Consider the following 15,493-nt stretch of genomic DNA (forward strand, 5'->3'; position numbering starts at 1 on the left):
AGAATAATGGGCTAGATGTTTCCAATATGAACTCTTGTGATCAAGGTCATCAATTTCATATTTCAATCATGATTTCTTTCTTTAAAGTTTGTGCATGGTCAAAGACAACTCTACTTATTTTAAAGTATAAGTCCCTACAAATATTAAAGTTGTTGATTCCAAAACCTTGACCATTTTCAACTTTTAGACAAGTGATATAGTAATTGACTAGACTAATAAAGTTATAATTGAGAGACAAATCAAGTTATTCAATACTTGAATTGAGTTCAAATTATTTAGAGCTTATTGAAACATGGGTTGTAAATTAATCAAATCAAAGATGAATATTATTTTGTATTGGAAAAAGTTTGAAACTTGGATAGAAATTGGTTTGATTAGCGTAAAATTCGAAATTTGTATATAAAGATTCAAGCAACTTAAACTTGAATCAAACTTTGTGCAATATAATGCTTGTTTGATTTCCGTTCAACAACTAAACAAAACAAGTTTGAACACAATTTTCGATAGGTTAAAGTAAATCAAAAAGCTTGAAACACTATAATGTTTGTTTTGATTAACATCTTTTACACTCTTAAATAGTAAATACAGTGTTTAAAACGTAAAGATTTGACTAATATAGTAATTTGGACGAACACACTTTTGTCTGGTAATAGGAACATATGTTGCCTGTACTGCAATCTCTAATACACAATCTGAATTTACTTAACTTATTATTTATGGATTAGACCCTATAAAGCTATTAACATCAATCTGTTCAGGGTCCAGCTGACTGATTTCTGAGAGAGATGCCGGACCATATACTTTCACTAAATAATTCAAGATGCCAGAGTAATTTTCTTGTTCAAGCGTTGATTTTAGACCCCCCACCCCCAGCCCCAAGCCCCCTCCTCTTTCTTGGAAGAAGCTTCAATCTTGAATGTTGAATGGACAATTTTTCTTCTCGGGCGTATTTGACTTTCTGTTTTTTAATGTAGAAACTGAACGGCCTCTCTGGTTCACTTCTTCGCCCTATATATTACTTGTAAGTTATAGGTCCTCTGATCCATATTATTTGGAGACTCGACGTATTCGTTCCATAATCTATAGCAATGAACAGAAACACTATGGCAGAAGCATTGACAGAAGAGCAGGTTGCTGAGTTTCGCGAAGCCTTTTGTCTGATTGATAGGGATTCTGATGGTACTTTTGTTATATTTTTTTACCAAGTTTAAGTTTCATTTTCATTTTCCCTGCATGCATAACTCACCGGTTTCCGTCGCTGTCTTGAAATTGCTTCTTCATATTTGTGCGATCTATCATGCTTTTGGGGTTTCGAGAGATGCAATCCTTGTTGTTTTCCAGTGTCAGTATCAGTCTTGCAAGATTTTTGGCAATTGTTTGGAAAGCAATTTTTCAATACGTTTTTCATGAATATATTTTTCAATTACTTTTTTGCATTACATATATCAAATCGTTATAATATTTTTTTGCACACATTTAAAAGTTAAAACATAAAAATAGTTGAAAGTTTCATAACATAACTTTATATTCTCGTTTCCTTTTCAATTCGATTGCCAAAAAAAATTATATTGAAATTGCATTGGCAGGTTTTATAACCATAGCAGAGCTAGCAGCAGTTATTCAATCACTGCATGGACGTCCGACGAAGGAAGAGATTCAAGAAATGGTACATGAAGTTGATGCTGATGGGAACGGAAGCATTGACTTTGAAGATTTCCTGAGTATCATGGCAAGAAAGACGAAGGTAGCAGTGAATTTGTCAACCAATGTGAAATCACTGATTTTTGTTGACTTCAATGAGGTTCGGATTTTCTAGTCCAAATAGAATGCGTGGATTAATTTCATTTTCATACATAGGAAAATGTGGCGAAGGAGTTGAATGAAGCTTTCAAAGTATTTGACCGGGATCAAGATGGTTTCATATCAGCTAATGAGGTGATTAATATTTTGTAAATGCCTAATTAATTCTGAGAAATATTAATAGCACTCCACTTTTCGTAGTTTAATAAATGAAAACTATGTGATAAAAATAATAGTGAGAATGAGATTAATAACGTTTCTCTTAAAGTACTCATTTGTTTTCTTTTCATTTCGGCTTCAGTACTGTCTCCCTTTTTTTATTAACACTACTATTATTCTTAGATTAACAAATTGTTGTGGGATAACTTCTGCAGTTGAGGAACGTAATGATAAATTTAGGGGAGAGACTAACAGATGAAGAAGCTGAACAGATGATCAGAGAGGCGGATTTAAATGGAGATGGTGTTGTCAGCTATGACGAATTTGTGAGGATGATGGTGGCTTCGTCACCGTCTTTCTAGTCTGAAAAAATATATTAACCAAAATGAAATAATGACAGCAGTGATAATGTTAGTCACTCTATCAATTAATTGTGGAAAATCCTAATTCAAGCGACACATAATTAATACGGTAGACACAAACTAAAAAATAGTCTACCATCCAATTGTTAGGATCGGAGCTCGCATATTTCTATCTATCACGGTGTATCATATTTTTAAAATCGCTTAGTCTTGATAAACTCTTAATTATTGTGCCTGCTACAATGCAGCTAGTGTACGCATTTTATTTATTGTACAAGCATTTGTAACCAAAATTGTATTGATATCTTTTTTTTTTTTCTTTTTCTTTTACCAACTAACAAACATTTCCACCAAGTCAAACTTTTTCATTATCTTTTACTGGTTGTAGGATGTTGAATGCTAATTTTGAATAGAACATAAATTTGCAGTTTCTGTATATCTGCCAAAAGGTAAAAGTCATGCCAAATCGTGGGTCATTTCTCAGGTTCAAAAATAATTCGGAAATGCATAATATTTGGCCCTTACCTTTTTTCTTTTGTTTCCCTAAAGTGATTTTCCTTATTCGCCTAATAAAATGCTTGGTACGGCCGGTTAACTATGCCAAAAGTGTCCAATATACAAATTTGCCATTTAGTTACTACTATTATCATCATTATCAGTCTCCTTGTGATCTTTCCACTTGAGATTCATGTAAGAATAGACATAAAAAACTGGAATCATCAAAAAAGATTTCGTTAAAACTTTGCTATTAATATCAGCAGCAACCTATTTACTTTACCATTTACTCTTTTTATAATTTTTAATTTATTTTGCATTTGTAGTCTCTATATATCTTTGTGAAAAATATATGCCTGCAAAACTATTTAGATTACATTTAACATCATGATATGATAAATTTTCTAGGGACACCAAATTTTGGTTTTTTCAAAGTTTTTTCGTATTTTTATTTTATCTATTGGTCACTTTATTCAAACAAGGAATTTTTTATTTTGTAGATTTCTTTTATTGAGAAAAAATGAAAAAAGTAACCAAAAAAAGAAGAAGAAGAAGAAGAAACACTAAGAGTTAGTCCAACTCTTCGAATCATAAAAAGCCCAAAACTCAAACCCAAATCCAAAGTTTAAGGAATTAACAACCCAGAAGAAAAGAAAACAAACCCAAAAGAAAACCCAACAAAAAGAGAAGCATAAGCCTAGAAGAATAAGAAACTAATGCCCCAACAAAGCCTAGAAATGGTCTAGACCAAGAAGCCCAAAAAACACAGAGAGATTTTTTTCTGTCTTCTTTTCACACGCGTACCAAAATGGAAGAAGAACCGATGTGATTTGACAAAAAAAAAAAAAAAGAAGAGAAACTTACAACACGCGTGCTAGGTTGTCGAAGGAGACTTTTGTGAGGTAAATGATCTCTGACGTAGGAAAAGACATAAAATTTTTTTTAAGTAGATGTCATGTATAATTGACAGAAAACAAATCTCAAAAAAAAAAAGAGAAGAATTGCTTGAAATTCTAGCTAATGTTATACTTCTGAAGCACATACTTTATATGTATATTTTAGAATCATTGGAGTGAGTCCAATAGTCAGGGGAAGACTCTGAATCCTGATAATTGGGGGTGAGAAAAATGTTGGAAAAGACGGGAGGTTAACATATATATATATATATATATATATTCGCAATAATAGAAGTCCTATAACCTAATCTAGCCTAATCTAGAGGAAAGGAGAAGGGGACTCGATGTGAGTACAAACTCCATTAAAGATGGCCAATGAAGACCGCCACATTTAGTGGCAAATTTGTGGGAGGCAAGGGTTGAACCCTTGCGGACCCTTGCTTCCCGCACCACCAAGACTGGTGGTGACCACTAGACCAAACGCCCAGTGGTAGGTTAACATAAATGTTTGTGTGTTTTACATCCATATTTCTAACATGCATTTTCCTATGGGGACGAGACTAGATACATGTGCATGCGAGCAAGTATAGGAGGAAGCATTAAAGGAACAAGTAAATCCCAAGAAGAACCGTCAGACTCGGCTCTCGCATCAAACCTTTTCTAGTGTTTCCAACTCCAAATTGAGAACAAAAGGTAATTGAGAACAAAAGGTCTTGTTCCTGGCAGTTGAAAAAGCAATAGTCGATCTATAATGACCATGGGTCGAAAATTCTTAAAACTAGGGAGGGAATGTTGATTTGAGTAGTGAACGTAAATGTGCGCCATCTCATCCATGATTAAATGTTGTTTTGAGGGACCTCCTCGTGCAAAATCCAGATAATGAAAGCCTAATCGTGTTTAAGGAGCATTTGCTTAAGTATACATGACTATCCATTCCAAAGAGATGCATTCTGTCATTGTTTACAGTCTTGTATACACTCACCAACACCAGGACCTGCAGCAGGATAAGTCATCATCCAAAATTTTTCGATTTTTGTGTCAAATGCTAGGATAGATTCTGCACATGAAGGAGAATTTTGCACACTTATTGTTTCAACATTAGAAGGTTGTTCAACATTTTGTGCTGCATCTAGCTGTGTTTGTGATTCATCTTCCCCCAAGACAAGAATTTTGTAATCTACTACTTGCAGTCTCCTTGGAAAGAGGAAGTCTCGAAGTAGGAAAGAGGAAGTCTCGACTACTTCAGAATTAGATACCCAATGTATACCGTATTTTTTTAGGATCGGGTGCAGATAAATTCAACATATGACACCTCCATAATTAATCTCACCTTTGTCTGGATTGAGGACATGATGTCATAATGCGGAGGTGGATGACAAATGTTGGAACTCTTCTCTAAACACAACCAACCAACTGCAAGAAAACATAACTTCTCGACCATCTGATGTTTGATAATTGCTTGACAATTTAATGTCGATTATACAAATCCTGCGTGCTGCTTTTGATCTTGAACATTGATGGACCCAAAATGATAATCAAACATAAATCCACAGGAACAATCACAAGAATTTGATATATGAGGCAAAGGGAATTTAACTTCACCGCTGAGAGATTTATCAAACTCAACAAATAATTTTTTCTTGCCAGACATATGGTTACTGCAATCCATATCTAAGTACCATATATTTTTATCAACCACATCAACAGCGTTACGAGCTAACAATAAAGTTTTAGATTTTTATTATTATCCTAAATATGATTGTCAACAACATTAGTCTGAAAATTCCTGTGTATGTTTTCTCTGAATCTACATTCAAATTGTTTGTGGCCAAAATTTTCACAATTATAACATTGAACCCTCTGTCCAAAATTATTCTGAATATTATTTTGATTAGAATTATTTCCTCTGCCAAAATTACTACCTCTGTCTCTATTAGGACCACCTCTAAAATTAAAATTATTATCTCTACTACGTCCGGGATTTGATGTGCCTCCGGTACATCTATTGTTTTAGCCACAACCACCTCTATTATTGTAGCCACCTCTGTTTTTCTAACTAGATTCACCTTACTCCTTGAAATCGCTATTGCCTCTGAAATTCAACTGTGTCTGCAATGCCTTATCTATTGTATCCTTCTCCAGTATATCTTTCAACTTCTCATTAATTCTTTATTCATGCAGAATTAACAACCTTTGCAAATTTTCAATACTCAAATTCTCCAAATCTTTTGTCTCCTGCATCACAACTACTACGTGATAAAATTTCATGAGGTGTTGAGAACTTTCTCAACAAATATTATATCAGGGAGGTCATATTAATTGAGTTTCATCTCGTTTTCAATATCTGACAAATGAGAAAAATATGACTAAATAGATTTTAACTTCTCCATCACCACAAGTTCAAATTTCATCTTCAACATTATCAAATTATTTTATTAGATCCTGTCAATCCCTCTGTATGTTTTTTTCAATATATCCCAAGTCTCCTTTTCCGTATCAACTGTAGAAATTTTTTCAAAAACTAACATATCAATTGCCTGATTAATCTGCGATAAGGTTAACATATCTTTCGCTTATCATTCTAACTAGCATCCTGAGCAAGTGACATGCCTTGAGATGGGTTATTATTTGTTTCTATCAAAAATTAAACTCCGCATTTGCTTTGAGTTTTTGGATAGAACAAACCGTAAATCTGGTATCACTTTGGTGAACCCAAAATGATAATCAAACATAAACCAATGTTTTGAAAATTGGACCAGACCAGCCGGTTCGATCGATTGAACCGCGAACTGGCCATGGCACCAGTCCGGTTCTATACTACAGTTGACTTTGTCAGAAAGTCTGTCAAATCCCTCAGAACCAGTGAACCGAGTCGAACCGGTGGTTTCCGATTTTTTAAGTCTCCTCTTAATATTTTTTTAAGTTTTGCAAAACGCAGCTAACCAAGGATTGAACTTAGGACCTTTGTGATGAAAGACTAATAAAGTAACCATTGTACCATCACATCCTATGAGTTTTTTATGATAACTCATTTATATAAAACAAACATCCATCTTTCTTTTCTTCGTATTCTTTACAAAATCTCATTTTCTTATGACTCTTTCTTTTTAATCTTCAATTCTCTCTCTCTCTCTCCTCTTTTCTTTTGTCACTCCTTTTTTAATCAAACCTTTTTAGTTTTAATTTATTGATGTTTTCTTCCATCTTTTAATTTTATTTTTGTCCATTAAATTGAAAAAAAATTAAAAAAAGAATTATTTTCTTAAACCCTAAAAACTAATTATTAAATGCCACAACCACTCACTTTTATCTCATTTTTTGTTTCTTATCAAGTTTGCATTTTTATTTTTGATTCTCTAGACTTCCTTTAAACTCCAAACTTCTTTTTTTTTTAATTGCAACTTCTAAATCCCAAAACGTAAATTAAAATTTAAACTCACAATATCTAAATTCTCATAGACGTAAATTTTGTATAATTTCAAAATATTGTGGTATATTTTGGATTAAATTTAAGATCATTTTTTGATAAATATAATTGAGATTGAGATGAAATTTATTTGTTTCAACATATAATTTAAAAAATTTATTTTTGAAAATCCAAGTTATTCAAAATATTAAACTTTTTATCATATAAAGTTTTTAAATGAGTCCATTACATGTCTTATTTTGTGCATATAGATATTTATATAAAATATTTTTTAAAAAATCATTGAACCAGGGTTGAACAGGTCCGACCGGTTGAACCTTGACCCGAACACGTCACCGGTTCAATTAACGGTTTGAGTTTTAAAACATCGACATAAACCTGCAAGAACAATTACAAGAATTTGATATATGAAGCAAACAGAATTTCTGCTATTGATGAAACGAGCTGAGGCTACAATACACAAAATGAAAAAAACCATGAACAGAGGCTTTTATATAGTCACAATGCTTTATGCGGCTGACTCCTATTTACTAATGCATCTTGGACTTGTATTCCACATAGAGCTGTTAATCGAACTGAGTCGAGCTCAAGCACATGATAATCGAGCTCAACTCAAACCTTCAATCGAGCTAGCTCGAGCTCACTCGATTAGTAATTCGAGTTTCAAAAACTGTTCGAGATTGACTCGTCAAACTCGGCTAAAAACTCGAACTCAAGTTCAAAATCACGCCGAGTTTAACGAGCCGATTCGAGCGCTTATCGAGAAAAGGAAAGTGGGTAAAACTATCAGATACACAATAAAATTATGATAATGCCCCTACTATTCGAGCCTGTCGAGCTATTAGCGAGTCGAGCATAGCTCGACTCGTTTAATAGACTAGTATATATACAACTCGAGCTCGGCTCGTTTTTCTTAGTAAACGAGCCGAGTAGAGCCCTTATCGAGCCGAGTCGAGCTCGGCTCGCGAGTTATCCGATTCGATTAACAGTTCTAATTCCACCTGAACCCATCATATTAACTAAACAAGCAAACTAATAGTACTAATAACCAATTACGTTAGCTTGGTTTAATTATTTTCTGCAACGATTCATCAACTAAAACTTATCCAAAATAAGTTATCTAGGCTTTTCACAGGCCGTGAATCATTGTTGGTGTGCTACACTTGAGATGAAAGAATAAAAAATCAAGGGTTGAGGTTAAGTCCTTCCATCTTCGACAAGCAGTTCTACATTTCAGCACATATTTTCCTGGTAGTCTGCTTAAAATTTCAACCATGGTTTCATCTAGAACATTGTTTAGCAATATCGATGATTTGGTCTTCCTGAGCCTGCTAAATTGGTTCCATATGGGAGGATTAGCAACAAGAAGGACTAGATGAATAGGAGAATAATCATTGATGAAAAGTATACAATATCTGAACCAATGTGAAAGCAAAAAATAAAAATAAAACCTGAAGAAGAAATTTGATAAACGTTCAGCGAGCTTCAATCCTTTTTTATCCCACATGAATGTTTTGGAGTACTATTTTATAACTTTTAGTTCCTGGCCTAATCCGATATGGACATTAATCACGTGGATACATGTGAGAGCACATAAAATTTTCGTATCATATTTAAAATTTAGTGCATGTTGCATTTTTCCTTCTTATTATTAATTGACTTATATGTTCAATTGTTTCTTTTCACTAGCAAATAAAATAGGTACACCTTAGGAAATTGTATCATCTACACTATAAAACATTAGTGCTAGTTAGAACTAAGAAGTCATGGTAATAGCATGATAATTAAAAAAAAAAAACCAAAGCATGAATGACAAGTGTCATCGCATTTGTCCTTTTGCATGTACATTACTGAAACTTAAAAGAACCAAAGTGTTTCATTCTTCATAAGTTGGCCGAGAGAAGGGTGAGGTGGAGTCATCACAATACATAGGCATCCCATACGCTAATTCGCATATTAAGTGGAGTCCACTTGATATGTTAAATGGAACCAATTGGAACCTTTGTATGTTCAGGTGAAAGTATTGTATTAGTCGCGAAGCAATTACTACTCTAGACTGACAAGCAAGTTTTATCCTGATCAATGATCAACGAAAATGCATCAAATATCATTAACAGGCCTACCATTTTCCCTGTCATAAACATTTATTTACTAACTACAGTTTTGTCCATCCTTTCTATAATATTTCACCAAGGATTTCCAAAAAAAAAAGGGGGTTACCTTCCCTGTCATTTACATTTACTAACTACAGTTTTATCCATTCTTTCTATAATATTTCACCAAGGATTTCCAAAAAAAAAAAAAATTTACCTCACCACCTCCTCTTTTCCTCTATTACAATGTCGTCCAGTACAATTGTTCCAACTCCCACAAATTTTCTTCTCATCTCTTTTCTTTTTCCTGTTTTATATTGATTGAAAGCAGTGTATTACATTAAGAGAACTTCAATGGAAGTATGATGCAGCCAATCTAGAGCTCAAAAATCAACCCAGATTGGGATATTTCTTGTTCTTTCTTGTTTCTTTTTAATTTGAAGAACAAATACTTAATTCCAACTAAAGAATATTTTGGATTCATATTTTTATCTATGTTTTACAAAGTACAGAAGGAAAAAAAATAAAAAAGGGAAAGGATCAATCCTCCACAATGTCGATTCCAGAAGGAAGAAAAAGAAGAAGAAGAAAGAGCACAATCTTGACTCCATGTAATCTACAATGAAATGGACTATACAGTTGAATGTTGAATGCAATAATCAAAAGCTATGGACACATTTTTTTTTTAAGTGGGAGGTCTTTAATTTAAGATATTTTATTCATAATTTCTCTAACTTTGCTATCAAACCTAACCCAGTCCAACCCAATCCTTCCCCTGGACACATTTAGTTTATTAGTGGGTTTCAATGAAAATTAGTCTTTTTGCTTGAATTACTCAATTATTTATTCCAATATTGATTTAATTTTGTATTGGATATGGGTAGATGTCCATGGTTTTCATTGTTAGTTAATAATAACATATCCAAAATTGTTGTGAAACTAATAAAATAAACTACCAAAAGTAGGAATTTTAATAGTAGAGTGAGAAGAGGAGAGAGATAGAATTATTATCTTTTACTGACCAAAGTACTTCCAGATTTCAAAATTACAAAAGAAGTAGGATTCACCCCTATATATAGGTGATCCAAAATCAAGGGTACATGAACCCTATTAAATACTAATACATAAATTTAGTACTTCAAATACATCTATAAATGGATTCATCCAATGTACCAATAAATTTAGGGAGAATACAAGAATCTATCTATTTGAGAATATAAACGTACATCCACATCTTATAATCTTTCTTGAGAATATCAACGGACATCCACATCTTATCATTATTTTATAACACTCCCCCTTAGATGTCCATTACACAAACAATATGTCTCGTTAAAATCTTACTAGGGAAAAATTCAGTGGGACAAAAATCCTAGTGAAGGAAAAAGTGTACACTATTCTTGTGTAATAAATTTTCTCCCTGATGCAAACATCATATGAGATCTTTTAGCCGACACATCCCAATATTCTGCACCAGTTTTCCAAATTAGCAGTCGACAATGTCTTGGTAAACATATCTGCCAAATTATTATCCGATCGGATTTGTAATACAGCAATCTCACCATTCTTCTGTAAATCATGAGTAAAGAAGAATTTCGGTGAAATGTGTTTCGTCCTATCTCCTTTAATATATCCTCTCTTTAATTGAGTTATACAAGCTGCATTATTTTCATATAAAATTGTTGGAGGATTTTCCTTCTCGGATGATAACCCACAACTCTTCCGGATGTAGTGGTTCATTGATCTTAACCAAACGCATTCTCGACTAGCCTCATGAATTGCTATTATTTTAGCATGATTTGATGAAGTGGCAGTTAAGGATTATTTTGTAGAACGCCAAGAAATGACTGTTTCGCCACAAGTAAAGAGATAGCTAGTCTGAGATTGTGCTTTATGTAGGTTAGATAAATACCCAGCATTAGTATATCCTAGTAACTCAAGCTTTGATTTATTTGAATAAAACAAACTAAGATCAATTGTTCCTTGAACATAGCGAAAAATATGTTTAATACCATTCCAATATCGTTTTGTAGGTGAGGAACTAAATCTTGCTAATAAATTCACAGCAAATGATATATCTGGCGTTGTATAGTTAGCAAGATACATAAATATATCAATTGCACTGAGACGTGGTACTTCAAGATCAAGTATCTTTTCATGTTTCTCTCGTGGTCTAAAGGGATCCTTATTAGAATCTAATGATCTGACGACCATTAGAGTACTTAATGTAAATGCTTTATCTATACGAAATCGCTTTAATACCTTATGGGTATAAATAGTTTGGTGGATAAAAATTTCACTTTCTAAATACTCAATTTGTAAACCAAGACAGAATTTTATCTTTCCACAATCTTTGATATCAAATTCTTTCTTTAAATATTCGACAGTTTTTTGGATCTCTTCAGGAGTTCCATTCAAATTGAGATCATCAACATATATAACAATAATCACAAAATTTGATCCATTTTTCTTGATAAAAACATGTGGATATATTGGATCATTGGTATAACCTTCTTTAGTTAAGCATTCATTGAGACGATTATACCACATACGTCCAGATTGCTTAAGCTCATACAAAGACTTTTGTATTCTAATAGAATACACATCTCTAGGATTTGATTTACATACTTCAGGCATGTTGAATCCTTCAGGGGTTCTTATGTAAATATCATTTTTAAGATTTCCATACAAATAAGCAGTGACAATGTCCATTAGACGCATATCAAGTTTTTCATGCACTGCAACACTCACAAGATACCTAAATATGATCGTATCCACTACGAGTGAATAAGTTTCATCATAATCAAATTCAAGCCTTTGTGAAAAATCTTGGGCTACAAGTCTTGCTTTATATCTCACAATTTCATTCTTTTCATTTATTTTCCTCACAAAAATTCATTTATATCCAACTGACTTTACACCTTCAGGTGTTTGGACTACAGGTCCAAAAACTTTCCTTTTAGCCAGTGAATTTAATTCAGATTGTATCGCATTTTTCTATTTTGTCCAATCATTTCTATGCCGACATTCATCAACCGATCTAGATTCATGATTCTCATTATCTATCATAACATCAAGTGCTACATTATATGCAAAAGTACTATCAACAATTATTTCTCTTCGGTTCCAACTTTTTTTTGTAGTGACAAAGTTTATTGAATTTTCTATAACTTCATTCTCTTTAGGGGTTGGCTCTTCGGGAGTTGGCTCTTCAGGAGCGACCTCTTCAGGAGATTGAATTTTGTCACTAATTATTGATTCATTTGATTCTCTTTTATTTGTAAAATTTTTATCTTTGGAACCCAGAGATCTCCCACGCTTCAGGCGTGCTTTAGATTCATTAGCAATTATGATTTGTCTTTCAGGGACATTTATTTTAATCAGAGCATTTTCAACAGGAATATGTGATTTGATGACTCTTCTGGAGAATAATTATGATAACTAATCGGTCTGATTCTCACAAGTGTTGCTGCATATAATATGACATGTCCCCAAGTAAATAAGGGAAGTTTAGACCCCATCAACAATGGTCTAACAATTAATTGTAATCTTTTAATAAATGATTCGGCTAGACCATTTTGTGTGTGAACATAGGCTACATGATGTTCAACAGATATCCCAATGGACATGCAATACTCGTCAAAAGCATGTGACGAATATTCATCAGCACTATCTTGACGAATTCTTTTAATAGGATAATCAGGAAACTGTGCTCGTAATTTAATTATCTGAGCAAGTAATCGCGCAAACGCTATATTACGAGCAGATAACAAACATATATGTGACCATCTAGTTGATGCATCAATTAGCACCATAAAATATCGAAATGGTTCACATGGTGGATCTATAGGTTCACAATATCACCTTTGCTATTTTTATTATTCAATATGATGTGCATAGAAGCACTATCAACAAGACAAATGTCATTATCGCCATTATTTGATCCAAAATATTTAGCATTCATTTCTTCTTCAGAAAGAAAAATTCAAACAAAAAATAAACATTAAGAAAGATACGAAATAAATATTGAATGGAAAGAAAATTACATGAAATATATAAAGCATCATAAAAATATCTAAACAATCATGGGATATTTATTGACATCTTCAGGATGTTCAAAGAAATCAGTTACATTGAGGTTTGTCATATCAGCATCATCACCATCATCATAATCATTATTTTGATCAATGAAATTTGTCTCAACACATTTGTCCTTCTTTTTCAATGATGCTTAGTAGAGGTCAACAACATGCTCAACCATACGACAGGTACGGGACGAATAACCTTCCATACCACATAGGTAGCATTTTTCTTCATAAACTTTCTTTTTTTCACTTTTCTGATCGTAGTTATTTTCCCTCTTTTGAAAAATATTTTGTTATTTGTCACAGTTATAATTTTTACGAGGCGCAAATCTACTACGATCACGGCCACGTCCACGTCCACGGCCACCACTACGGCCACGTCCACAATCTCGACCAGAATTTTGAAATTGAGTCACATTCGTTTCAGGGAATGGACTTACACCAGTTGGTCGGGACTCGTGATTTTTTAGCAATAATTCATTATTTTATTCAGCCAACAAAAGACATGCAATAAGTTCAGAATACTTCTTAAATCTTTTCTCTCTATATTGCTGCGGCAGGACCATATTAGAGACATGAAAAGTAGAGAATGTTTTCTCTAACATATTTTTATCAGTGACTTTTTTGCCACATAATGATAATTGAGAAGTAATTCTGAACATGGCTGAATTATATTCGTTGACAGATTTGAAATCTTGTAGCTGTAAGTGAAGCCAATCATATCGGACTTTTGGAAGAACGACCAACTTCAGGTGGTTGAATCTCTCTTTCAAATCTTGCCAAAGGACAAGAGGATCTTTAACAGTAAGATACTCTACTTTTAATCTTTCATCTAAATGATGACGAAGGAAAATCATGGCCTTAGTCCAGTTTTGGTTTGAGGCATAATTCTCTTTAACAATAGTATTCCCAAGACCCATTGACTCAAGATGAATTTCAACATCTAATACCCACGATAAATAATTTTTTTCAGAAATATCAAGAGGTACGAACTCTTGTTTTGTGAGATTAGTCATAAGAATATGCAATGGATTCGTAGGAAAGAATTTTACCTCGATAAGTAGTAAAAAGTTGTTCGGGCATAGCCTTGACAATGTCTCGTGCTTTACTTTTGCTTCGCGCCTTTCCTTCGCTCAAAGTTGAGGCTCGTGTTTTTTCTTCGCTCAAGATAGAGGCTCGTGCTGATAACGTGTTGTGAAACTAATAAAATAAACTATCAAAAGTAGGAATTGGAATAGTAGAGTGAGAAGAGGAGAGAGATAGAATTATTATCTTTTACTGATCAAAGTACTTCCAGGTTTCAAGGTTACAAAAGAAGTAGGATTCACTCCTATATATAGATGATCCAAGATCAAGGGTACATGAACCCTATTAAATACTAATACATGAATTTATTACTTCAAGTACGTTCATAAATGGGTTCATTCAATGTACCAATGATTTTAGGGAGAATACAAGAATCTATCTATTTGAGAATACAAACGGACATTCACATCTTGTAATCTTTTTTGAGAATATCAACGGACATCCACATCTTATCATTAGTTTATAACAAAAATGACATATTGTAGTGCCTATCAAGTGTTTGATAAAATGCACACAAAAAGGGAATAGCTTGAACTGAGGTTTTATCTTTTTTTTTTGGATTAAAAGTCACCCGAATGTTAGTGATCGAATTTAATTAAAACTTTTATAGATGGAGCTATAAATTATCCAATTAGCAAGTTGTGATCGGTCATTGAGCAACTTGTAGGAAATCCTATAAATTGCTCAATGATCACCATAAAACTTGCTCCGATGGATATGAAAATTTTTAATTGATCACCTACATTGATCTAATCCAATATGGACACTAATCACGTACGTCAAACCTTTTGCTAACCTTTTTTCACCAATTCCCTCTTACTTTTACTTAATCACGTTTCCTAATCAATCATTGATTTTGAGATCATCCATTGAAGAAGGTTCCTAAAATTTCCTACTCGTTCTCTGCTAAGGAAGGTCCCTCATTTCCTACTAAAATTGATACATATATTGTTCCTGAATTAAAAAAAGTTCCTAAAAGAATTGAAAATAAGACGAAAAGGCATATACATATATATAAAAAAAAAACTTTTGCAAGAGTGGTACTTTGTTAGAGTTTATGCATAACTAGAGCTGTTAATCGAGCCGAGTC

General features: G+C 33.2%; 1 protein-coding gene across 1 annotated transcript; it reads left to right on the forward strand.

Annotated features, from left to right (window-relative positions):
• Window positions 1-1,016: 1,016 nt before the first annotated feature.
• LOC113692322 (uncharacterized) lies at window positions 1,017-2,614 on the forward strand. Its single transcript, XM_027210712.2, has 4 exons — window positions 1,017-1,179; window positions 1,587-1,744; window positions 1,858-1,935; window positions 2,175-2,614. Exons 1-4 carry the CDS (start codon window positions 1,089-1,091, stop codon window positions 2,319-2,321), a joined length of 474 nt encoding a protein of 157 aa, XP_027066513.1. The 5' UTR covers window positions 1,017-1,088; the 3' UTR covers window positions 2,322-2,614.
• The last annotated feature ends 12,879 nt before the right edge of the window (window positions 2,615-15,493 follow it).

Source organism: Coffea arabica, chromosome 6c (assembly GCF_036785885.1).
Source record: "Coffea arabica cultivar ET-39 chromosome 6c, Coffea Arabica ET-39 HiFi, whole genome shotgun sequence".
Lineage (NCBI taxonomy): Eukaryota > Viridiplantae > Streptophyta > Magnoliopsida > Gentianales > Rubiaceae > Coffea > Coffea arabica.